At 45.6% G+C, this 26538-nt stretch overlaps 1 protein-coding gene and 1 long non-coding RNA gene across 7 annotated transcripts in view; one reads left to right on the forward strand and one right to left on the reverse strand.

Moving 5' to 3' along the window:
- The window catches only part of UBN1 (ubinuclein 1), an 810192-nt gene that overhangs the window by 340461 nt on the left and 443193 nt on the right, over positions 1-26538 (reverse strand). For all 6 annotated transcript variants that reach the window (XM_078662914.1, XM_078662913.1, XM_078662915.1 and 3 more), the window contains one exon: positions 24623-24693. In XM_078662914.1, coding sequence (XP_078519040.1) covers positions 24623-24693 — 71 coding nt within the window. The remainder of the gene's footprint in view (positions 1-24622; positions 24694-26538) is intronic.
- Positions 1-26538, forward strand: part of LOC144784250 (uncharacterized) — a 497620-nt gene that overhangs the window by 337376 nt on the left and 133706 nt on the right. The window lies entirely within an intron of this gene.

Below are 26538 nucleotides of genomic sequence, written 5' to 3' on the forward strand. Positions count from 1 at the left end.
TTTAAATTTTACCTGGCTTTTTAATTGTCCTGGCCCCCACTTGCACTATAAAAAATTGAAGAAGCCACCGCTGTTGAGCGGGTCCGCTTCCCGGCGTAATTTCCTTGTACTCGCGCCATTTTGCGAGTAGATTGTGCCGCTTTTCGGCGCCATCTGGCAGCTGCTACGTTCTAGTCGTCAGAAGGACGCTAGACGTAGATAAAAGGGAGCCATGCTGACGCGCAGCGGTTACGCGCAGCGGGGACGCCTGATTGACGCCGGAGTTACGCCAGAGTTCAGCCCGTCTGCGCCCGTCCGCGCTGAGCACGTGCTGCGGGACGGACTGGACTCTAGTGCCCCTGATAGGTCCCACACATTGCTCCGGAGTTATTCATCACTGCAATTATTGTCTCTCAGACCCCCAATACTACCATGTCACTTTCGACTCCCACCTGATGGTCTGCGTCAGTCTCAGGTATGCCATACGTGTGAAACATCTTTCAATTTGACCTCACAGTCTGTTAGGAAACCCTGTCCTCCCTCTTCGCGACAGACGACTTCACAACCTAGAAAGGCCTACCTAATCAACGCGCGATCTCTCATTAAGCACAATATTTCATTCCACGATTTTGTGAGTATGAGGCAACTAGATTGGATTTTCGTGACCGAGACGTGGGCCTCTGAGTCCTCAGGTCATGATCTCCTTCTGGCTATACCTGATGGTTACATGCTTCATAGACAGGATAGGGTGCGACGTAGAGGAGGAGGGCTGGCAATCCTCTTTAAGGCAACACTCTCCTGTATGGTGAAGTCTCTATCGGTTCATTCGGATCCTTTTGAGGCTCTATATTTCTGTATTGTCTGCTCTCCTTCGGTTTCCGTCTCAGGAATTCTTGTCTATAGACCCCCAGGACTGATGAACCAATTTTTGTTCCGAGCTCTTTAGGATCCTGGAGCCCTATTTTGGGAGATCTCATTTCACTATTCTTGGTGATTTTAACTTTCATCTAGATGACCTGGAAGCTAAAGATACTTCTACTCTGATTAACGCATTGGAAGCTTGTCACTTCGTCCAAATGGTGCACGGCCCGACCCATAGGGCCGGTCATACCCTGGACGGGGTATTTTCCAATGATGCGAGACTAACAGTTGGCCTGCCCCTTCCGCTGGTATGGTCGGATCATTTAGCAGTACCACTGGAATTAGAATCTTCCCTCGCCGAGGTTAATTACGCTGCCACTAATAAATGCCTTAAAAGAAGCTTTAGAAACTTTTCCAACGATGCTCTGGCCCCCTATATCCAAGCCACTAGCATCTCATCCCTGAGGGAGGTGGATGAGGCGGCACATGAACTTGCCGACTCTATCACCAAGGCAGTTGAAGAGTTAGCCCCTACCTCACTTAGATATGTGGCACGACAGAAACCTACAGCCCCCTGGTTTTCGGATTCTCTGAGGCTTTTGAGACAAAAATGTAGAAGGAAAGAGAAGGAAAGAGAGAAGTTGGCGCAAATCCTGGGATCCTACAGAACGGGAGGTATACAAGTGCCAGTTGCGAGAATATAAAAGCAGAGTTATTAAGGAGAAACAGGAATACTTTACCAACCTGACTAGCTCTCTTACTTCATCTAAAGAGCTTTTTAAGATCGTGGACTCCCTCTGCTCTCTTCAGGCACCGGACCCCGTGGTAGGCTCACAGGAGTTGTGCAACAATATCTCGGATTTCTTCTACGAAAAAATAGATGATATCTATATTGCTTTACAATCCCAGAGGAATTCTCTGAATGACAATAATTCCTCTGGAATTATGCATCTTGAATCTTGGACTGGAGATCCTTCCTACACCCTTACTCACTTTCCAGCGCTTTCCCTGGAGGGTCTTAATCGATTGCTTGATAGAACTAAATCAGCTTCTCCTTTGGACCCTGTCCCTCTGAAAGTACTCAAGGAATGTAGGAATATCATTTTACCCCCCCTGTTGGAGATAATGAATGGGGCTATGGAACAGGGCACCTTTCCTATGGTCTGGAAGAAGGCGATAGTAAAGCCTCTTCTTAAAAAGCCCTCACTGGACCCTGGCCTTCTTAAAAATTTCAGACCAATTTCGCTTCTGCCAGCCCCCGCAAAGATGTTGGAAGCTCATATGAACTCTCACCTATCCATCTTCTTGGACTCCTCTGGGTTATTGGACGGGTCCCAACATGGCTTTAGAAAGTCCCACAGCACGGAGTCTGCTTTGACTAAGGTGGTAGATAACATTCGCCAAAAAGGGAGCCCTTTCGCTGAACGGAATATTTACCTTCTGCCTCACCTGCTGTTTGGGGACACACGCTGCTGCTAGAGACACCCTGCTGGTCTCCTCCGCCGCCGTTGCACGTTTCCATCGGTGCACGGCCGCCGAGAGGGGAGACCACAATCCCCAGTGATCCCTGCGGGCGACCACGCCCACCACTCGTTTTGGCGCCAGGAGGCGCATTTAAACACTGACAGGGCTGCAGAGGAGCGGGAGCCCTTTTGCTGAACGGAATATTTACCTTCTGCCTCACCTGCTGTTTGGGGACACACGCTGCTGCTAGAGACACCCTGCTGGTCTCCTCCGCCGCCGTTGCACGTTTCCATCGGTGCACGGCCGCCGAGATGGGAGACCACAATCCCCAGCGATCCCTGCGGGCGACCACGCCCACCACTCGTTTTGGCGCCAGGAGGCGCATTTAAACACTGACAGGGCTGCAGAGGAGCGGGAGCCCTTTCGCTGAACGGAATATTTACCTTCTGCCTCACCTGCTGTTTGGGGACACACGCTGCTGCTAGAGACACCCTGCTGGTCTCCTCCGCCGCCGTTGCACGTTTCCATCGGTGCACGGCCGCCGAGAGGGGAGACCACAATCCCCAGCGATCCCTGCGGGCGACCACGCCCACAACTCGTTTTGGCGCCAGGAGGCGCATTTAAACACTGACAGGGTTCCCGCGTCGCGGGACCGCGCCGGGCGAAGCCCGGGCAAAGGGCGGGCCGTCTGTGGCCGTCGGGGGCCGGCCGAGGCTGGGCTGGGCCACCCCCTTTTCATTCTATTGACAGGATTATGGTCTGTAAAGTATTATTTTTAAGAAAAAGAAAATAATTTGTTTATTATACTATCTTTATTCTGTCAGTATAGTTGCAATCAGTTTAATATATTTATTTAGTGTGTTAACACTGTGCTTCGCACGTGTGTTATTTTAGGAACTCATTGGATTCACTATACAGTTAATATGGGGAAAAACACCAAGGATAAGACTGCTGGGAACCCCCCCTTACCTACCTTGACTGCAATTGATCGTATGTTGCAGCAGACCATTGGAGTGGTAGCTTCAGCTATCGAAAGCACGGAAAGACGTCTATCTCTTCCACCTGGTTCTCTCCCTCCCTTAGTCAATTCAGATATGACAATGTTGACTACCAACTCTCAGGATTCTTTATTAGCTCCTTCTTTTGTAGCCTTGCCTAGAAGAACTAGTCTAACCCCATTGAATGAGAGATCTTGTAGGGACTCCACGGTTGCCCATGAACTCCTACCCTCAAATGAAAGGGAAGGGGTCACAGATACCCTATCTCCTAGTAATCAGGTTGGCGATCCTATGCCTTTAAACGAGGACGCCTCAGATAATGAAGGGCAAGATATCTTAGGAAGTCCAATTCCCATCGTTAATATTAGTGATAGCCCCTGCATTAGAACCAGAGGGCAGAAGGCCAGATCCAAACAAAAACATATTCCTAGGGAAAGGCAACCTAGAAAGCAAAATAAAACAGGCAAAAGGAACACTAAATCCAGAGGAAACACATGCATGGAACACCTAAATACGAGCATAGAGAGTGAGACCAATGATCACCAAGTGACAACCCCTATGCATACCATTAATGGGGACCCAAATGGTGAATCTTTTTGGGAGAGAATAGAGACTCTATTAATGACCTTTCTTGAACCCATTACTTTAAAAGTCAAGAACATTGAATCCAGGTTAATCAACATGGAGGGCAAGCTTGACAAACAAATAACCCCAATTGAGGTCATTTCCCCACCTCACACAAGTGCATTATGCTCTAAGCCTGGCTCGTCGGTCCCCGTTAAAGTGACTGTCCCGGCTAAAACATCAGCCCCAGTTAAAACATCAGCTTTAATTAAAACAACAGTTCCAATGAAAGCCTTAGCAAAATCCAAGAATTTAAACACAAAGCCCGTTGACCGGCTTGACCAAATTGAAACGAGGGAAGATACCCTAACTCAGAGTAGGGGGGTTGCTGATTCACTTACGGTTACCCCGAACGTGACAACGCCGATACCTCCACTACTAAATAAAGTAAATAGTACTGTAGGGTCTGAACTTAGGGAAGAAGAAACTCCGAATCTTTTTAATCTAAATCTTCCACCACAAGCTACACCTTATACCGTGGTCTTAACCAATGTACCACCGAATCCCCCCAATACCACTGAAAACTGGTTAACTCTGAGAAATAAATCCCTTCACTTTTTGTCATCTAGAGTAGGACTCAAACATCATCTTTTCTCAGAGTTCAAAATGGTTAGACGAGCTAGATGGGTGGGAACCTCGACTAAAACATTGAGGGGTGATTGTGTGGTTTTATCATTTCGGTCCCCCCATTTGGTTCACACAATACTTGAAAGAGCTGCCATGGGGACTTATGATTCACATTTTGTTAACATCTTTCCCCTTGGTTACTTTTATTCTTCTCCTCCACCTACTAGATGTATACCTCCTGACTGTTACCCAATTAAGAACTGTGAACATCCATGGACTAGAAGATATGGAATTCCCACCTTTAACTATTATGATACTCTTAGTGGGCTGGAAAACAACGATTGACTACGGTCCACCACAATATCTTCCACAGTAACAGGTTTAAATGAGGTTATGCACTCTGATTCCTTTGCGGAGGAATATGAAGATGAACCTGGGGGGAAAACTGTACCAGTAGTGATGACCATGTGTGACGCTGAGGAAATTGGTGGGGATGTTATGTTAGAAGATGATGACTTAGCACAGGAGGGTAATCAGTTAGGCCTTTCTTTAAATGCCAACTCTACTTTGTTATCCGCTGTAGCTCAGCAAAACTCATCACAGAACTCAATGGTGTTCAAACTTTCCTCCTGGAATATAGCCGGCATTAGATCTAAAGTTGGAAATTCTATTTTTACGGGCTTTGTCCAATCTCAGGACTTGATCTGCTTCCAAGAAACTTGAAGTCTGGAACCAGTGCACTTGGTAGGATACAGAACTTTTTGTACTCCAGCAGTAGCTATTCCTCATGGGAGGCCGAAAGGTGGTTTGAGCATCTTTCTATCAAATAGATTGGTTATTAAACAAATCAATGAACCTGTTAAAGATACTTATTTTCAATTGTTGGTTTTCCATCAGACCTGTGACCTCCCAATTGTCATTGTTAATATATATAATAATATTCCTTGCAATGATGTTACACATGTTTTGAGGAAACTTACTAAAGCACTGTATGCCCAGGGAAAATTTTTTAAGCATGAAATGTTGTTGATCATCCTTGGAGATTTTAATTGTAAATTGTGCGAATTGTATAAGGATAACAGGTGTGGTGTAGTGCCGGATGATGGCGAGGGACGTTTCCATTTTAAGCACAATATCCTAGGGGAGCAATTTAATATTCTGATGGTTAATTTCGATTTAGGATTTGCAAATGAAACGTGTAACTATGCCTCCGTTTTAGCCCCAACGTTTAATGGCAGAGGTTGCTCTTCAACTATAGACTATATCACTATCTCGAACAGTTGTAGGAATAGAATTCATTCTTTCAATGTTCATGATATAGCATTGAGTGACCATTTCCCACTTTCTATGTCTGTCTTTATGCCTACTCCATCTCTAATGCTTAGTGGAGGGATATGTAATAGTGTAGTCACTGACTTGACAATTGGCAGGACTAATGGCTATACTTTGAAATGGGCCATGATAAATGAGGCAGAGATAATTAATAAGGTGGTTAAAAATTGTCTTACAGAAATAGATACATGCTTAGAGATAGAGGTACCACCTGAAACTTGCCTTGCATCCTTTGCTGTTATTTCGAAAGAAGTTAAAAACTCCCTGACTAGACAATCGAAGAATCAGAAGAAACAGGGAGGCTGGTTTGACTCCAGATGTACTAGGGCATATTCAGCCCTAAAAAAGGCATTGCATACAAAACCCAGATCTGCGGAGGATGTCCGCATATTTAGAAAAGAATATAAAATGGCACTTAGAGACAGGAAATATATCCTGAGGTCAGAAGCTTGGGAGGCTCTCCACTTAGCCTCCGAAAGGAACGATACCACGAACTTTTGGAAGATAGTGAGAGCCCCTTTTCTTAGTGAGGAGGTGGGGCCAAAAATAGATATAGCAATACCTGAAACAGACTGGATTAGACACTTTTCGAAAGTATACCAGGGGGCAGAGTACGAAGATGAAGAACACATGGGGTCTTTGATCCCTTCTCTTGACTATCCCCCTAGTAACAATCTTCTTTTTACTCTCGAGGAGGTTGAAAAAGCCCTGAGTAGAAGTAAGGGTGCTAAGGCGCCTGGACCAGACGGGGTCCCGATAGATTTATTCAAAAGTATTCCATTATTGTGGGCGCCCCTACTGGTACAGGTGCTAAATGCTAGCTGTGTTGCTGACTTCCTTCCTACCTGGGTTGAGTCTGTCATTGTCCCGATTTACAAAAAGGGGAATAGACAGGATCCAGCCTGCTATAGGCCCATCTCCTTATTGGATTCCTTTACCAAAATAGCAGGCAGGGTTATCCTGGACCGACTTTTGGACTTGGCAGAGACAAACTCTGTCTTATCTGACCTCCAGTATGGTTTTCGCCCCGGTTTGGGGACCGTAGAACAGGGATTGAATTTGATGATGCTGGTCGGGAAATACACGAGGGCTAAGCAAGGTAATCTGTTTTTGGCCTTCGTGGATCTCTCGGCCGCATTTGATTGTGTGGTGCACTCTAAACTGTGGCTGATTCTAGAAAAACTTGGGGTTGATTCAAACATTATTTATGATCTTAAACGATTTTATAGCAACGCATCGGCCCGCGTTCGCTATGGTCTTCGGGGAGAATGCACAGACCAAATACCAATTAGGAGCGGGGTCAGACAGGGTTGTGTCTTGGCCCCCTTCCTTTTTAATTTGTATATCAACGGGCTGGAAGAAGTTCTGTGCAAAGACAGCTCGGATCCCCCATTTATAGGTGGTCGCTCAATACCAGCACTTTTGTACGCTGACGATGCTGTACTCATGTCACGTACTCAAGTGGGCCTACAGCGGGTGGTTGACAGCTTCTCCCGCTTTATGAACGATCTAGGCCTGAAAGTCAACATTTCTAAGACTTTCACTATGTACTGTGGCAGACAAATTAAATCTAAGAGGCCGATTTTTATAGCAGGACTGAAGCTCGAAGTTGCCAAACATTTTTCCTACTTGGGGATACTTTTTGCCCAAAATGAGACGTGGTCCCAAGCTGTCTGTGTGAAAAAACTTGAGCTTACCAGGTCAACTGCTGCTCTGAAAATCTTTTCAAGAAAATTAGGGACCAGACCCCCTGTAGAATTGATAAAAATGTATAAAGCTAAGTGTGTAGCAGGTGCTACTTATGGTAGCGGGGTCTGGGGCATGGCAAATTCATCTCCCATTCAGGTTCCTGAAAACTCCTTCTTAAAATATATTTTGGCACTCCCCAGTAGCTCCTCTAACTTTAACTGTCACGCTGAATTAGGTCTTTGTTATATCTCAGACCTGATTAAAATAGAGCCAGTACTGCTATGGCACAGACTCTGGACACAAGAGGCAACACATCTAAACAGAGCTGTCCTAACAAACATTTTGAAATTGGAAGGTGCTACTAAAATACCTTGGGTGAAGTACGTCTTTAATTTTTTGAAAGATATTGGGAGAGAGGAATATTTTCTGAATCCTCTGGATATTACAGAAATCTCACGAAAAGATTTGAAAAATGAGTGTTTAGCCCTCTTAGATTCACACCGGGCTGCTGAGGAGGTCTTAAAACCTTCTGTTCAGCAGCATCAATTGGTTTTAGTAACTTTTAAGATTCAGCCCTACCTAATCTATGTAACTAACAATTACGAGCGTTTTTTACTTTCACGCTTTAGATTTAATATTTTCCACAGATTAGTTAGTTTTCCCACGATCAATAACTGGACTTACAATTTACCATGTTGTCCCTGCAATAATGTTTCCCCCCAAAGTACCATTCATGTGTTTTTATTTTGTAAATTATACCATGAAATGAGGAAAAATGTTCTTTTGCCATTTTTAAGAGAAATAGGATTTCGTCAGTGCCGATTAGCGATGATTAGTATGCAAGCGTTAGACAATCATGTATCTGTAGCAACAACAATTTTGTACCTTAGGAATGTGATGATTATCAGAAAACGTTTGATCGTATAATTGACAACTGAATTTTGAACCTGAAATCATTATTACAACTGCACTTTAAAATTGTAATTGTTTTGTAAATGAATCCAATGTATCTTGCATTTTAAGATTCTTTTTTAAACTGTAAATTGTTAATTTTATGTGTTCTTTTATAATTGCATAACAATCGAATAAAGATATTTTGAATTGAATTGAACATTCGCCGAAAAGTAGATCTTGGCCAAACTACCGTGTTAGTGCTGTTGGACCTCACTGCGGCGTTTGACACCCTGTCTCCCTCAACTTTAACATCTCGGTTGAGGGAGGCAGGGGTAACAGGGCCGGCCCTGAGTCTCCTGAACTCTTTTTTACAGCAGAGAGAACAGCGAGTGATGCTCGGAGATTTCCTCTCCCCTGCTAAATCTCTGCTATGTGGGGTGCCACAGGGGTCGGCCTTGAGCCCGACCCTGTTTAATATCTACGTGGCCCCCCCTTGCGAGATTAGTAAGATCACAGGGGATGGAGGTGGTGTCGTACGCCGACGACACGCAGATCATGGTGTCCCTGGCCCACTCTGTGAGTACATCCGCGTCCAACTTTAGGTCCTGCATGCAGCTTGTTGCAGAGTGGATGATTCTTAACTCCCTAAAGTTGAACGGCGACAAAACGGAGGTCCTGGTCTTTGGTAAGGACCAGGATGTGTGGTCGAGTGAGTGGTGGCCCTCATCTCTTGGCACCTGCCCCACTCCCACCCAATCTGCCAGGAATCTCGGCGTCATCTTCGACACCTCGCTCTCTATGGAGCTTCAGGTAAACAGGACAGTTGCCACCTGTTGGGGTGTTATCAGGACCCTTAAAAGAATCCTTCACTACCTTTCCCCCCCAGGCACGCAAGCAGATTGTGACTGCTCTTGTTGGCTCCAGGTTGGATTATTGTAATTCTCTTTACGCTGGGACCAACAAGAGCCTTCTGCAACGTTTACAGGTGGTGCAGAACGCTGCTGCGCGATTTGTACTGGCCCTTCCATGGCTTGCATCTGCTACTATGGCAAGGAAGAGCCTCCACTGGCTCCCTATCTCCTTTAGGGTGTCCTTTAAACTTCTTTGCCTTACTTACAGTGCCCTCATGGCAGGCCCTTCTGATGCTCTTGGGTCTCTGCTTACTCGCTATGTACCCAGCAGATGTCTTCGCTCTCTAGAGCTGAATCAACTGGTAGTCCCTCGTTCTAGGAAGGTTAGATGGGGGAGTAGGGCATTCTCCATCTTAGCACCCCAATTATGGAACACACTTCCTTTGGAGATCAAATCCCAGCCCTCATTGGATCTCTTTAGGAAGGCCCTTAAAACCTGGTGCTTCACTAAAGCCTACCAGTAAGTTCCTGCCACCTGCTGACTCAGCTAGACATTGAGCTAGGCGCCTTGACGCCCATTGGGCTAAGTTGCGCGTTTACAAATCACATTTCATTCATTCATTCATTCAATTGTAAAAGAGCTTGATATTCGCACATGTAGGCAGACCATCACCCACTGGGCGGGCGGATCATCAACCATTTTAATTTGTCGTGGTGTAAAGTTACTAACCTTGAATGGCACACTCTTAAAAAAAGCGGACATTGAACCTGTGAATATGTTTACTAATGAGTTGGAAAACCCTGTAGAGATCTAGACTTAATGATGCATTCAACCATGAACATGGTTAATAATGAGTAGGAATATATTTTGCACATATCCAGATATAATGATGTATTTTCTCTTAACTTATATTGTAATATATTTAAAGTTTTATTTTTTATGGTTGTAAAAAAACAAATAATGTAATTCAGATAGATAAGGCCACTTGTGCCTTAAAAGGTAAGGAGAGGGCCCACTCTACAAGGGGAAAAGACAGTCACTACTGGTCTGATAAATAATGCCTCCACACCAGATATGTTGTTATTGTTATAGTTAGCAAGACTTATAAAGCGCACTGTGACCCTACAGGTATCCTGACGCTGAGATATGTATAATTTGCCAAGCCCAAGTGCAGTAAGAGGATAGTATTCCCTTCCGGATTAGAAGACTAAAAATTATGCTCTAGGAAAGAACCAGCTCTTTAATTTCTTCCTGAACTGCATCAGATTTTCCATCTGTCTGAGATCGTTAGGGAGTTGATTCCAGAGCCGTGCCGCTGTGACCCTAAAAACCCTTCCTCCCGATATTATTTTCCTGAATCTGGGTACTCTCACCAGTTTAGCTGAGGAGGTGCGAAGATTATGCAACGGGACATACCATTCAAATGTATTCTGCAATGGTAGAGGCCCAAGTCCATGCAGGGCCTTAAAAACAATACAGAGTGACTTGAATTGTATCCCCTGTAGAACAGGGAGCCAGTGAAGCTCTGAAAGAGCCTGAGAGGCTGATGAGCGCCTTGGCTTCATTAGAGCTAACTTGGCTGCCATTATCTGGATCCTCTGTAGTCTCCCGATCAAAAATGTTGGGGACTCCAGCAACAAAGAGTTGCATTAATCCAGTCGGCTTAGGATGAGACTCCTACTACCAGTGCTCTAGCCTGTGTAGGTAGCAGTGGAAGACCCGTCCGAAGCATTCTTATCAGGGAAAAACAACTCCCAAATATTTTGTTCACATGAGTATCTAAACAGCTTATTGTCAAAGCTAACTCCCAGGTTACGCAACGTCTCTAAAGGTGTCGGTGGTACATCCATGGGGATAGGAGGCCGGGGTTCTAGGTTTGGAATTGATCAAAAAATCCATTTCCTTTGCCGTGATCCATTTTTTCTCCTTGGCCGATGTCACTAGCTCAGTTATGAGGGCTAGGAGCTCTTCTGTGGGGTCTCGAGCTAGAGGTTGGTAATTTTGGCGTGATCCCAATAATCGCAATACTTCCGGATTAGAAGACTAAAAATTATGGTCTAGGGAAGAACCAGCTCTTTAACTTCTTCCTGAACTGCATCAGATTTTCCATCTGTCTGAGATCGTTAGGGAGTTGATTCCAGAGACGTGCCGCTGTGACCCTAAAAACCCTTCCTCCCGATCTTATTTTCCTGAATCTGGGTACTCTCACCAGTTTAGCTGAGGAGGTGCGACGATTATGCAACGGGACATACCATTCAAATGTATTCTGCAATGGTAGAGGCCCAAGTCCATGCAGGGCCTTAAAAACAATACAGAGTGACTTGAATTGTATCCTCTGTAGAACAGGGAGCCAGTGAAGCTCTGAAAGAGCCTGGGAGGCTGAGGAGCGCCTTGGCTTCATTAGAGCTAACTTGGCTGCCATTATCTGGATCCTCTGTAGTCTCCCGATCAAAAATGTTTGGGACTCCAGCAACAAAGAGTTGCATTAATCCAGTCGGCTTAGGATGATGCTCCTACTACCAGTGCTCTAGCCTGTGTAGGTAGCAGTGGAAGGCCAGTCCGAAGCATTCTTATCAGGGAAAAACAACTCCCAAATATTTTGTTCACAGGGGGCGCTAGGTGGCGCCGGACCAAGATGGCCGCACTGCAGTGAGGCTCTCGCCTAGTCGAGCCTAAACACCATCCTCCACACCATCCTGACCAGCTAAACTACCTTGTAAATAGCGGGATCAGACTCACCCGGCTGAGAGGCACGCTCCGGTGTCATCGTCTCCCGTGTGGCACTCCCGGAGCCGGAGAAAACTGCCTCGTTACCCGTGAGAGGCGCCTCACGCTCTTCTGCCGCTCCGCCCTCCCGGGTGCACCGGCTGGTAAAGGCCGAGGCTTCGGGGCCTAGACGGAGGTGCCCCAACCCCCGGGTGGCATGTGGCCTACACCGCTGTCCCGCTCCTGCCCAGGAAGGATCGCTTCGGAGGTGAGATCCCCACCCCCTGCCTACAGTACGAGCTCGCCCGCCATCCTACCTGCGCTGCTAGAACCCCCGCTCCATGAAGCCCGCCAAGCGACGCCTGCTTCAACCGGACATGGAGCGCACCCTGGTGAGCGCGCGGGTCTGTGGCATCGGACTGCCACCGGTGGGACCCACGACAGCACTGCTCCTGGACACCCCAACTGGCACCGTGGGGGGGACTGTCTACCTGATCGGAACCCGTGCTGCGGCACAGCGCCTGGCTCTTTCTGGCCCAGTGGTGCGCTGCTACGCCGTCGGCTGTGCATAACTCTGCCACGATTCTCTGTTGGAGACAGGGCCCTCGTTGGGCGCCCTCCCCCCCCCCTTGCCTTGGCCACGTTCGGCCTCAGCTCCGGCTGCAGTCACAGCCGCCATCGCGGCCATCTTGAAGCGAAACCCGGCCTGCTGCTGGACGCCTCGGCTGAAATTTGGGCGGCAAATACAGCGACTCGGCTACTTCACGCCTACTCCTTCCTAGCACACTTGTGCCTCCTTGAGCACCAATCCGCAGAAATTTTTGCATCATGAACTCGAGCTCGACTAAATAAAAGACGCCATCATGTCTATGAAGTCAGGCAAATCACCAGGGTCAGACGGGCTGCCAATTGACTTTTACAAGGCCTATATTCATCTACTTGCTCCTATACTGAAACAAGTTTACTATTCTGCCCTTGAGGAGGGGTCCTTGCCGACCACTATGCGTGAAGCCCTTATAGCATCCCTGCTGAAACCGGGCAAGCCTCCAGAGCACTGCGACTCTTATAGGCCTCTGTCATTGCTCAATACTGATGTGAAAATCCTTGCGAAAGTACTCGCGACGCGCCTTAATTTGCTGATGGAGCGTCTGGTCTTGCCTGACCAAGCTGGTTTAGTCCCCAATAGGGCCACGTCGCACAACCTGCGCACCCTTCAGGCTGTCCTGCAGGACATTAACCCTCGATGTGAGGCAGCGGCCGTTTTCCTAGACGCAACAAAAGCGTTCGACTCCCTAGAGTGGGACTACCTTCTGGCCCTTCTGGAACGGATGGGGATCCCCTTTAACTTTCTCGATTGGATCCGACTGCTATACTGCAGGCCGCAGGCCGCTGTTCTGTTAAACGGCTCCCGATCAGCCCCATTTGAGATCCACAGGGGTACCCGGCAGGGCTGCCCGCTCTCGCCGGTTCTCTTTGCGATTGCCATTGAACCCCTGGCGGCCAAACTCAGGCAACACCACAACCACCGCTCTTTGATATACCCGGAACGGCAGCTGCTCATTGCATTGTATGCTGACGACATGAACTTGTATGTAGACAAACCGCAGGAGAACCTTAACCCTCTGCTGCGCGAGATAACCACATTTGGAGCCATATCCGGGATACAGATCAAATGGTCGAAGTCCGCTCTGTTCCCCTTGACGGACAAGACCGTCTCCTTCCCTCTGGATTACCCTCTGATGTGGGAGGCTGATGAAATAAAGTACCTGGGCATAATAGTGACTAGGAACCGAGAGGCTCTCATTCGAGCTAATTATGGCACAGTCCTGGACAGGCTGACTGACACCATCACTGAGTGGATCCACCTCCCATTATCAATGGCGGGGCGTATCTCCCTGATTAAGATGGTGGTCCTCCCCAAGCTCCTATATTTATTTACTAATATACTGTACAATCCAGGCGCCTACTTCTTCCGCGCCCTCAATTCCCAGTTGTCTAGACTTACCTGGGGTGGCAAGCAGGCTAGGCTCAGCCTCAAGACGCTCATGTTGCCTTATCACCAAGGTGGGTTTGATGTCCCGAATTTTCAACGCTACTATGACTGCGCCCAAGGCCACTCCACTGTGTACTGGCTACATCCCCCTCCCTTCACGGCTCACTTGGCGGTGGAGGACGGATATATGAGACCCGCCAAACCGTCGGGGTACTTATACGCCCCGACCCGTGCTACGGAGCGAGACCGTACCACGGTTGATTGTACGGTGCAGGCCTGGAATCGCATAGCTGCTCAGATGGGGGTCGAGTTCTTGTACTCGCCACGTATGCCCCTATCGCATGATCCCAGGTTAAGTTTCCCCTGCGAAGAGATAGGCCGTAAAATGCTAGCGAATTATGCGGTCCACACTTGGGGAGATCTGTATCTCCAGGGGAAGTTCCGCACGTCGGCTCACTTCTTTGGGGACACCATCCCTTCAGTTATGGATACTTTCCTCTATATCCGGCTGCGTCAGAACGTCAAGGCGGTCACACCCAAATTTCCTGATGAACCGGATACTGTGGCACCCCTACATGTTCTCCTCCAATCTGATTCCCCGAAACACGTGGTATCTATGCTGTACAAACACGCACAGGCTGCCCCCTCCCCCCCGCCGCTCAGAGCGCGTAGAGACTGGGACAAAGATCTTGACACGCCATTGTCGGACGAGCAATGGGAAGAATGCTGCTCGCACACCAACGCGGTGACGGGCAACGCGCGTCTCAGACTGGCACACTTTAAATTTTTGCACCAACTCTACTATACCCCTGCCAAACTGTTCCGCTTTGGCCTCCAGGACAACGACAGATGTTTGCGGTGAGGGGGCGGATTTTTTCCACTTGGCTTGGTTGTGCCCGGCAGTAGCAACATATTGGGAAGAGGTATTTAAGGCGTTGTCTGACATGATCGCCGTGGACACCGCACCTTGTCCTAGGATTGCTCTATTGGGTCAGTCGAATCCAGCGATCAAAGTGCATAGGAATTTTTTTGCGCTGGGCCTCCTATTAGCCAAGCGACATGTCGCGTGCCGCTGGGGTCGAGGCCGCGCGCCCAAATTCAAGATATGGCTGTCTACGATGCCTTCATGGCAGGAACATTTACACACATATGCCGAACTCCTCGCACCAAAGTCACGCCCTAGAGACCTATGGGGTCCCCTCACCACATATCTTCGAAACTTGCAGGACGTAGATGCATCGGAGGCGGGAAGCGGCAGGGACATAGGCTATGCTAGCCTGTTCCCTCTATATGGATCAGGACCTAGAGCCTTGTCGGCGGGAGACAGCAGAGTCCACCCCCCCTCCTCCCCTGGGCACCTTCCTACTTTAAGATCGCCTGAGTGATTGACACATGAGTGGGCAGCTTGGGACACCGGGCTGTTCAAAACACCATAAGCGATTAGATCACAAGCTGCACCTAACACTGCCCCCTTGCCGATAGCTTGGACACCGTTCACCTCCGTCACCAGTCCAATTCTGTCTCACACCCGCATGTCACACGCAGCGCTGCGTTCACTACGTCATATACTGTGGTATTCTCAGATCGGATCATAGACTACCCCTCTTCTCCCCTCCCCCCGCAGGCCAGTAGAGTCATGCACCTTTGCACCTCCAGACACTTCTCACACTCTCCTTGTATGTTGGGAATCATGGGTTGGGAAGGTTTCTGTTGATTTATTTGGTTTGTTATAACAGATAAACGAAACCTCAAGTTGAAAATGTTTGATTGTACCCTGCTAACTTCCTGGCTGGATGATGCATCTATGAACGGCTTACATAGATTTTACATCGCGGCCGGCCCAATGGGTTGTAGGCGACATGCTGTGTTTAAATTGTTGCTTCTCTATCTGGCATGAAGAACCTGCACGCCTACTTAGACTGTGAACGCTGCCGGCCTGCGGTGACAGGTTGTAGGCAAGTGGCTGTGTACCCTTTACTTGTCACCAATAAAGGTTTAAAAAAATAAATATATATATATATTTTGTTCACATGAGTATCTAAACTTAGCTTATTGTCAAAGCTAACTCCGAGGTTACGCAACGTCTCTAAAGGTGTCGGTGGTACATCCATGGGGATAGTCCAAGACCTAGAAGAAAGTGGAAGAGGGGCTTTCCCAACTGTGCAGTGTAAAATGTCTGTCTTGTCGCTGTTTAAATTGTAAGTCATTGTCTTTCAGCCATTGTTCGGTGTCCTGTATACACTTATGGAAGTCTTACAATGGTATAGAATGGTTTCCTTCCAGCGACAAGATAAGTTGAGTGTCATCCGCATAGTTTACTAGATTACCATTATGTGACTTAATGACAGCCATCAATGGGCTCATATATATGTTAAATTAAATTGGGCTGATAGCGGACCCTTGTGGAACACCCTGTTGGATATTTGTGAAGTCTGATCAATAAGGAGGGAGGGCTACTGCCCGTCATCTGTTAACTAGGTAGGATTGAAACCATTTCAGTGCCATACCCCCTGCTCCAACTCCAGCCAGCCTACTCAGTAAGACCTCATGATTGACCGTATCGAATGCGGCGGACAGGTCCAACAAGATCAATATAGCTGATTGTCCCCTGTTCACACGCATTTCAAGGTCGTCCAAGGCAGTCACTAAGGCACAGCTAGTACATGGGAACCTGTCCATAATTTTATGAGGCATTATTGTTTGGATTCGGACTCCAGGATTGGTTACATTCGTTGGTTAGGCTTTATTGTGCAGTCCATTTCAATAAAGGTTCTTCTGAGACTCCAACAGAGGTTTCAAGGTTGGGTTAGCTTACACTTCTATTCTACTATATAACTGTCAGAGAGAGATTACCATGGTAAAAAAGGAAACGTTATAATCTTACTTTTTCCCCTTCTCTTTGAATTCACAAGATCTAATCTATCCACAGTTGAAAACCTGGATGCCCCTGATTCTTACCTTCCCTGTGTTCTGAAATGAAACTGCATAACTGACTACATGCTGGCAAGGATGGAATAGGGCAGTCTCTAAGATTTATAAAGAGGTTTGGTGGGGTTATTAGTGTTAACAGTCTTTGTATTTGGTCACTATGCTCTACTTATGTTTTGGTTTTAAAATGTTAAGTATCAGCAGTGTTTTCAGCCAAATGTACTAGGATGTTTAATTTGAAAGATTGGTTTGAAAATAAAAGTTTAACATTTTGCTTCGTTTGGCTTGTTTTCTAATTATGCTTTTGTAACATTTGAAAAGATGTTTAAAAAATACGTTGTAGTCCCAAATTTCGCATCTATTCCCTACCTCTTATGAATGTCATAGAGAAACCAATAGTGAAGAATCCAGTCTAAATTACTCTGAATGCTGTGCCACTCGTGGATCATATTGCACTTTACCTGGTGCATTTGTTTCCGCATTCTTAATCCTCTTCAGATGAGACACAACAAGTAAATGTTGTTTATGAGCGAGAGACCATAGTGCATTGTTGAAGCAGAGCATTTGAGTTGTATATGCTTCACGCCTGAAAATATTACCTTCAGAAGATGAAGAAAGGAGTTAAGGCTCAGAAGAACAGGCTTGTCTTCAGCAGGGCTGATATGAAAGTTTTGAAGTGAAGTGTTCGAATTCTGTGCCTGATGAGTAAGCCCTTGGAAGTGAGGTATACAAGCTCGAAAATGACACCCATTCAGCAGCATTAAGAGCTCCAGTTAAAATAAAATCTAACCGTTGAGTGAAAATTGCCAACATCTTTGTTGATAGCTGTGGAGAGCTGCATTCTCGTGTTCAGCCTAGCTAAAGGTACCTCATGGTTGCACAATGCCCTAAGGTCGACTGTTCCCAGGAACCACCAACCAGTTGTTGTGGTACAAGAGAGAAAAAAGTGATGTACTGTTACTTTGACAGTACAGATTTTTCTCTGGGTGAGAAAATGGTAGGAATGTGTGTCAGGGCCTCACAACAAAGACCACGTCCTAGAAATGAGTCTGAGAGCATTAGAAACACACAGTTCAGCACAGGCATATAAGGTGCACAGACAGACACCAAGTGAGATACCGGTATAGTAGGAACCTAGCACTAATTGTCATTTGTGTTCCTACATTGTGCTCTATTTCCTTCATCTTGGTGCCAGACATCTGGCAGCCAGATAGTCAGCAATCAAGGTGCAATGGCTGCTGCCTTCACCAACAACCACAGTAGTGCACAACATTCTACAGGAGCAGTACACCTCCTTGCCACTCAAAACGAAAGGACAGCGCACGGCGTACAAGAAGAACTTCCTCAACTTCATATATCCATTGGAGTGGCTCACCCACAACAAACTACCAAAGAAGCCATCTAACTCAAGTTCCCACAATACTGTGTGTTCTTGCAACATCACAGAATATTGTCCCTCTTGGGTGAAGAACCTTTATATAAGGACCTTCCTATCGTTCTGAAGCACAGTACACCATAAGGTCTGACGAAGAGAAGCAGTGAACGTTTGTTGCCTGTGATAGGGCCCCGAAGGGGGGTGGAAACAGAAAATGTAGTTAGGCTCTACCGCTCTACCGCTTATGGGATTACACTATTGGGCAGCAATGGGTTAGAGGAATGATTCTACTTTGTCAGACTTTCAATGAAGGTTTTGCCTTGCTTGATGTTTTCTCTGCTTCAACGAATGTGCCTCACACTGAAAATTGCTGATAAGCTGTTTCTGAGCAAATTCTTTTTAAGATTTTTCAAACTTCATTGACCATAGGGAGGGAAATGTTGAAACGTTTCTGTTATATTTTACCATACAGGCCTCAAAGATGAGAACTTCTATGATTTGCATATAACATCCATGGGTTGTGCTAGGTCTACCTTACTGTGTCCCTTTGAGTTCCATGGTGATGACGCATTCAAGTTTTTTAATCAAACCTCCTGTGAATACAAGTTACCCTATTTACAATGTTATAAATATCTCCAAAACAGACTTTTTCATTCTGATAATTGCACAGACTTGACAGCAAACTCCATCCCGATTGCTTTATGTATGGGAGCATCTGTTTACCCTGTTTCAGGGTTTTACTAAGTCACAGGTTGTCAATGATTCGTAGATAAGGCTGCATAAGAGCAAGACATCCAATAACTATAATGCCCAGCATTATAAAACTATATTTGAATTTCATTGTACCACTGCTAAAATAGTTCAAAGGGCTAAACAACGTACTCATCCTGAGTAACCTTGATGTGTCATCGCCATGGAGGAACATATCTATTAATTTGCTGCTTGCCCTTTGCTACAGGGTCATTAGAACTCTACTTCCGAAGTTGTCTCACATTGGACAAGTAAATCATTTCAATTTGTTTTCAATTTTCTTGACAGGTTTAAACACTAAAAATAATTTTGATGTCCGCAGATTACAAATGATATCAGGAGATGCTTTATGCCGTGCCTGGGGAACATTGTTTGGCAGCAAAATTGTTGCATCAAAGTTTATGGAAATTGATGCTTTTAACATGTTAAGACCAGAAAATGGGATTCAGTTCCATGTAGCATTTGTATATACTTTTCTTCCTCCAACCTTTCTTACTTGACACCGTGACTGTACCACTATTTTTAACTTTTTATTTTGAACTAAACTTCTCAATTAAAAAACAAACATAACAGTGTATAAAAGAGGTTTTCATGGAGAAGACTGTTAAAGTCTTATACATACCTGAATACCTGAAGAGGCTGGTTTAAACAGAGGCGCCAAATACAGCACCGGAAAAGCCTCAGACATTAACAAGGTATACAAATTAGTAGACTAAAAGGCAGAATCCTATCCATATCAAAGGTGGAATTATGGTTTGCATGATTGCATCTATTCACCAACTCAAGAGCAGATCCAGAATGGCCTGGGATAGGCTCATTCCTCTGACATTAGAAAATGAGTGGGATTTCTTGTAGTGGCTGAAGGCTAGGAAACCCCATGATGCTTCAAGCCTGTTAGGTAAGTACGTAATAAGGTTGAACAATTGCTCTGCATTCCCTTAAGAGCTCTTTTGAAGAACTGAGAATAGGAGGGACAGTGTGATGACAGAGTCCCGAACTACATAGAAGGACATCAGGACATGGAACAATAGAAATAGGACTGGGGATCATATAACAGAGAAAAAGTGTGATCTGTGCTTCTGGCAAGCCAAAGCAACGCCCAGATTACTATGGATTTCCTGATAAATGTAGCATTAACTACTTTGTGAAACAGACACAACGATCTTCATCTTTCCAGTTCAGGCACAGCGTCCTTCTGGTTTCAGGGGAAACTCATAATGGTAACTTAGTAGGATGCCTCTGAGGTTTAATGGTTTAAACTTCCGGTCACAAGTAAACCCTGCAAGGGTCTGCTTAACTGCCAACCTCCCGATGGGTAATAGCAGCTCCACTACAAAGTTTAGAGCCCTAGACATACAGCAACAGCGATACCACAGCAGCTATTTTTAGGAAAAAGAACAGGTATTAGAAAAGAGAACGCTTCACTTACAAACGAAACAAATCGATGTTCCTTTGATTAAAACCGCGTTGCTTGAGCAGCCAAGGGTTACAGAGAGACATTGGTTTTGTGCTGTAAATCCTTACTCTCACCTTCTTAGTGCTCAACAGACCACGCCCCCAGCCCACCCGCCTGTAACAGTTCATAACTTCAGCAAACAACATCTCTCTCGTCCTCCCTCAAAGCCCCCACCACTATCACCGTCTACAATAATGGTATCATCCTAATCCAAGCTTCTAATAGCAACCTAGCAAAGATGGCCAATTTTTACCCCACTCTTAAAAATGATGTGTATGGCAACCCCTCTGACTCCTACTCAACCTCTACTTCTCTGTTGGTCTTAACTAGTACACCCCCTTAACAGTTGCGAGTACCCGACTCTCCCCTAACCCCTCAACTCTTATAGACGATCCTAGCACCGCCTTGTCCCCGGTGGAATTATGTAATCCCACTAGAGCTGCCTCTCAGGGGTCAATCTCATCACCGTCTGTCAGTTCGTCACTGGGTTTTGCTCAATCGGATAGGTTCCCTCAAGTCATACAGCTCCCTCGATTACTTGATGAGGCCCCTTCCCCATCCATATTACCTTGCTACAGACTATGCCACATTCTGACCAACGAGTCCCCACACAGGCCTCAACTGATTTACACACATGCCCCCCCATCACCGATCTTTTCTCCCTCACACCCCCCCCATCCCTAGACCAACATTCAGACCTGGCTGCACGCCTTGACAAGATTTCTAGTCAGTTGCTCCTTCTCACTTCTGAGCTACACAACCTGAAATCCCTCTCAAATGACTTTTTCCCAATGATCAGTTCTCTCTTCACCTCTTTGAATTGGCCCAGATCGTCCACCAGGGACTGCGACCACATGGATCAGTCACCAGCCCCCGCCTTTTCGAAATACGTACCCCTACCCAATGCCTCCGCCAGCCCCATAGGATCTGGGGCACCCCCAGCGTCCACTGATCGCCTGGACAGTCACATTTCTAATTCTTCTGGTTACAAATCTAACATGGTCCAGCCGAGTCAAATACATTCCATCCTTTCCAACCCAAACAGAGAACCTCCTCACAATCTTAGAGGCAGCGACTCAGACAACCTCACCCATGTGAACATCTCCCAGACTCCTTCCCCCCTTATCCACTATGACATAAATGTGTACTACTAATTGTAGATCAGCCAGTAAACACGACTCCGATATCTTCGACCTCATCCAACACAATGAGTTAGACATTATCATCCTCACCGAAACCTGGTTAAATCTCGCTTCCACCCCTATCTGAGACCTCCTAGTTCCTCCCACTCACGACATAATTAGGCTCAACAGAGCACTGAAGTTGGGCGGTGGCCTAGTCTGTATCCACAGGAACACACTCTCGATTTCTCTCTTGGAGTCATCTGCGTCTTCCTCCATTGAATACCTGTGTCTCAGTATCTCTAGTATGAACCTACCGGTTTGCAAACTTCATACCTTTTATCACCCCCCGGGGTGACAATCTCCCCTTTATTGAGCATCTAATGGAAATCATCACTACTAATGTCGACTCAGCGGTGGCCCAAATCTTTCTTGGTGATTTCAACCTTCACTGGTCCAACCCCAATGACTCGGCTGTATCCTGCTTGAAATCATTATTAATTGATCAGGATCTGACTCAGCACTGCGACCAACCAACTCACACTAAAGAAGAAATTCTAGACTTCATCATCTCTAAGGAGCACACCATCACCCTAGATTCCATTACCCCCTGTGACTGGTCCGACGATCATAGTACCCTCTTTTACATTAACAGGGAGGTATTGATGAGGAAGGCTCAACCTTTGAAATCGAAGATATGGAAAAGGGACCTCAGATCAATTAATTCTAACGAACTAGCTGCCCAATGTAAGTCTGCCCTTTCCGCCAAAGCTGATCTGGTTGAGGTGCAAACTCTCACTTACGCCTACAATTTGACAATTTCCATGATGTCCTGCATCATGGAGGACATTGGTCCTCTCAAACACAAAAATGCCTCAACTAAAATATCCAAACCATGGTATAATGACAACTTAAACACAGAACGACGCAACCTCAGGGTCCTGGCGATCCAATCCTTCCGCGGACCTACAAAAACTCCTTAGAGAAATCAGGAGCCTCCACAATAAACAAATCAGGAGTGCCAAGGCTGACTACTTCAGACACCAACTGAATCGAGCGGCAAACCGCCCCAAGAAACTGTTCGAATTGGTCAAACAGCAATCAGTCGTTGGTCCAAACCACTCTGAACTTGATGGCTGCCCTCCCTCATGCGATGATCTTGCCGCTTTCTTCTTGGAGAAATCAAGACTCATCTCTGCTGACCTCCCCTTTAAGAAGGCTCTATTGCCTCCTTCAGGTGCTGCCTCTCCCCTTGACCCCTTTAATAAGGACAAAATGACCACCATGAACACTAAGAACAAGGCGTCGTGGGGAACCTTTACCCCTTTTAGTGAAAATGACATCCACAAGATTCTTCAGAATATCAACCCCTCCAACCACTTCAGCGACCCGTTGCCCCCGGCTATCTTCAAAGAAATCAAGAATGCACTCATCCCCACCTGGACAAGGATAGTAAATGCTTCTCTCTCAAAAGGCACGATCCCCAGTTGCCAAAAAGCAGCTCAGGTTTCACTGATTTTAAAAAACCTAACGCTGACAAAACTGATCTCAATAATTTTCCCCCCATTTCCAACATCCCCACTCTTGCGAAACATCTAGAAAAATGTGTTCAATCTCAACTTTACGATCACATAGAGAACTATCAACTGCTAGACCAACATCAATCTGGTTTCAGGAAGGGACACAGCACTGAGTCGGCTCTCACCCACGTTATGGATGATGTTTTAAAAATGCTTGACAAAAAGGAATCCTGCCTCCTGATTCTCCTTGACCTTTCCTACGCTTTCGATATGGTTAAACATGACCACCATCTATCCATCCTGCAAAATAGAATGGGGTTTGCTGATCAGATGTTACAATGGTTCTTGTCTTTCCTTCATCACAGATCACAAAGAGACAAGGCAAACCACTCCATCTCCCAGCCCTCTCCCGTTCTCAATGGGGTCCCTCAAGGGTCTGCCCTATCTCCCATCCTATTCAACCTTTTCCTGGAACCTCGCACTAACTCATTAAACTTTATAAACATTCTCTTCCACATGTATGCGGATGACACGCAACTCTATTTGAAAATCTCATCCTTGGATAACATCATCTCCCTCAACACTACTCTAACATCTATTCAAAACTAGTTAACAGAGAACCATCTCCAACACTTCCAAAACTGAATTCCTGCTCATCTCCCAGCGAACCACATCCCCAAGATAGACCTATGGCTGAGTCACCTCACTGCTTTCAATTGCACTCCTCTCATCATTGACTCAGCAAAATCCCTCGGAGTCACCATGGACAAGCACCTGAAAATGAAAAAACATATCAGTAATGTATGTAAGGGAGCAAATGTGTTGAGGTGACAGAAATATCAAACCTTTCCTTCCACTAAAGGATTTCAAGCAGGTAGTCCAAGCGCTTGTCTTGCCGAGGCTTGACTACGGCTGCGCTACTCTCAGTGGCCTTCCCAAATACGCCCTGGTGCCACTAAGGGCAACTCTGAAAGCAGCGGCTAGACTGGTCACAGGCACAAAAAGATATGAACATATATCCCCAGTCCTAAAATCTCTTAATTGGCTACCCTACGAAGCTCAAATCCAGTTAAAAATTGCTGTTCTGGCTCACAAAGCCCTTCACTTCAACACTCCCAGGTACCTTGCGCAAAAACTTGAACTATCCTGTGGTTCTAGAGCCTCAAGAAGTGGCACTACCTTTCTCCTGAAACCACTTATCCTGAACAAGAAAATAACTTGTCACCGAGCCTTCTCCGGCGCTGCACCAAAGATTTGGAACTCTCTTCCACCGGAAGTACGCAGAATCTCTTCAACGAAGGCTTTCAAATTGGAAGCTAAACGATTCCTTATGAACAAATTCTTACCCTAGGAGGGATACTCTCACCTGCTCGGATGTTGATACTGCATTGCTGTTATTACTCCCATTCAGATTGTAAAGCGCTCTGTTATCCCTCGGGATATTGTTTGCGCTATATACAACTGTATAAATAAAAAGAAATAAATAAGGTTTCTTCCTCTATGAGCTACTCACTCAAGCAGGATGGCATTTATTTCCTTTGTGAAGAACTTGTGCTTCGGGTCTCCGTCTGCATCTCTAGCGGCCTGTGTCACAACAAAAGGAAGGGAGTGTTACAGTTTCAAATTCTTTTACATTATGGAAACAGAAGTTTTTCAGCAGAATGACAGTATATTTTAAATGAATTATTTACTAAAGAGTGCTCTGTCAAAGAAATAATTTATGTCCTTAACAAAGTCAATGATCGATTTCTCAACAAGGATTGAGCCGCTGATAGGTAGTCCATGTCCATGTCAACGGTGCAGTCCCTATTTATAGTTCATATGTTTTACTTAGCATGCACTGCTTAAGAGCATTAGCTTTTTACAGATGTTGTGTTTCTATTTTTTTTTTACTGAAACACATGACTCTTGTATGGTACACACTGTGAACTAAGTTGGCTCGGAGTGTGTGGGTGAGTTTTTGACAGGGCACGACAGAGCTAAAGGTGTGCGGACTACATGCTGATCCAATCCTCTCTGCAGAGGTCGCATAGTAGTGGTCACCTGTGTGCCAACAGTAATTGGGATTCTATGGGAAAGAGAGGGAAGGCAGTATACACAGCTGTTGAAATAATGGCATTGCAAAACAAAATGAAAATGCAGTGCTTACAAGTGAGTGGGTGGGTTGTATATGTGGGAGGGATGGTGAAGTGGAGATGTAAACAAGTACATGCAGTAGGAGAGAGTGGAAAGACAATGATGAAGAGAAAGGAGAATTACTCATGAGAAATGCAGATGGAGGATTTCAGAAACATGAAGTGAGAAAGGGCTAAGTCTCTAACAGAGTGAAAGACTGCAGAGGAAAGTGGGGTAAACACGAAAACAGGAGTGACTGAGACACTCTGAAGATCACATCTTTCCATGGACTATAGTGATGTTTAATTCTCAGTGTCATAACAAAATTATTGTCGTTGCACATTTATTTGATACTGAAAACAAGCATTGGCAAAGCCAAAAGGTCAGGCTTGTTTTAGGACATTGTCCGTTGTGTTATATGTCTGGCTAGAATAACAGAAAACTCACAGAGAGGCAAGGCATCCAAACACTGGTCAAGTGGCACGGTGTATGAAGCACATGTTTTTCGTTCAGATGTTTTAAGCCAGGACCTTCATTGTAAAGGCCATACCTTTTGGAAATTCCTAGGTACGCTTCTTTAGCCACACCACTTTTTAGGAACCTACCTTTTTCACCACACTCAAAAAACTGGACCACCTCACAGCCCTGTCAGGACTTTTGGCAAAAAGGCTATTGTATAATTTTCTATCTGGCATGTAAGTCAGTCCCTATACTGTGATTTTAAGAAAACAAGTTGGCCAAATAATCTGAAAACTGAAATTAACACAAAAGTGCTTTGTTCATTTAAAAACAACACACAATTCTAAAGAAAATGGAAAAGGTAAGAAGTCAGAGTTAAATACAAAGAACATATTGTCTATCATCATAAAGAGAAAATTATGTCTGTGGCCTTAGTTCGTAATCAAGGGGTACATGGATATTCCTTCTGAATTGCTAACTACTGAATGGCACCATGAATGTGGCTCATCAAGAAACATATTATATCTAAATAAGAAACAATATGGACTAGAACACTACCCTTTTTAGGTCAAGCCTAGGCAGTATGCATGCACTATCTTCGCAACATGATGTATTCACTGTATGGGTTTAGAACTCACCCATTGGCTTTTTACTGGGCACTTGGATTGTCATTTAAAAAGCCTTGCTTTCTAGTGAGTTACGTTTGTTTTTTGCCCCTCTTTTTCGTCTGTTGCTAATACCCAGGGAGTAGGAAACTAAGTACTGGTATTGTTCCACTGGTGTGTTTAAGTGTTGTTTCCTGGTACTAGTTTTTATCTCATTCTTATTTTTATTTATTTATTTTATTTTTAAGGT

The sequence above is a fragment of the Lissotriton helveticus genome, chromosome 10 (genome assembly GCF_964261635.1).
Source record: "Lissotriton helveticus chromosome 10, aLisHel1.1, whole genome shotgun sequence".
Classification (NCBI taxonomy): Eukaryota; Metazoa; Chordata; class Amphibia; order Caudata; family Salamandridae; genus Lissotriton; species Lissotriton helveticus.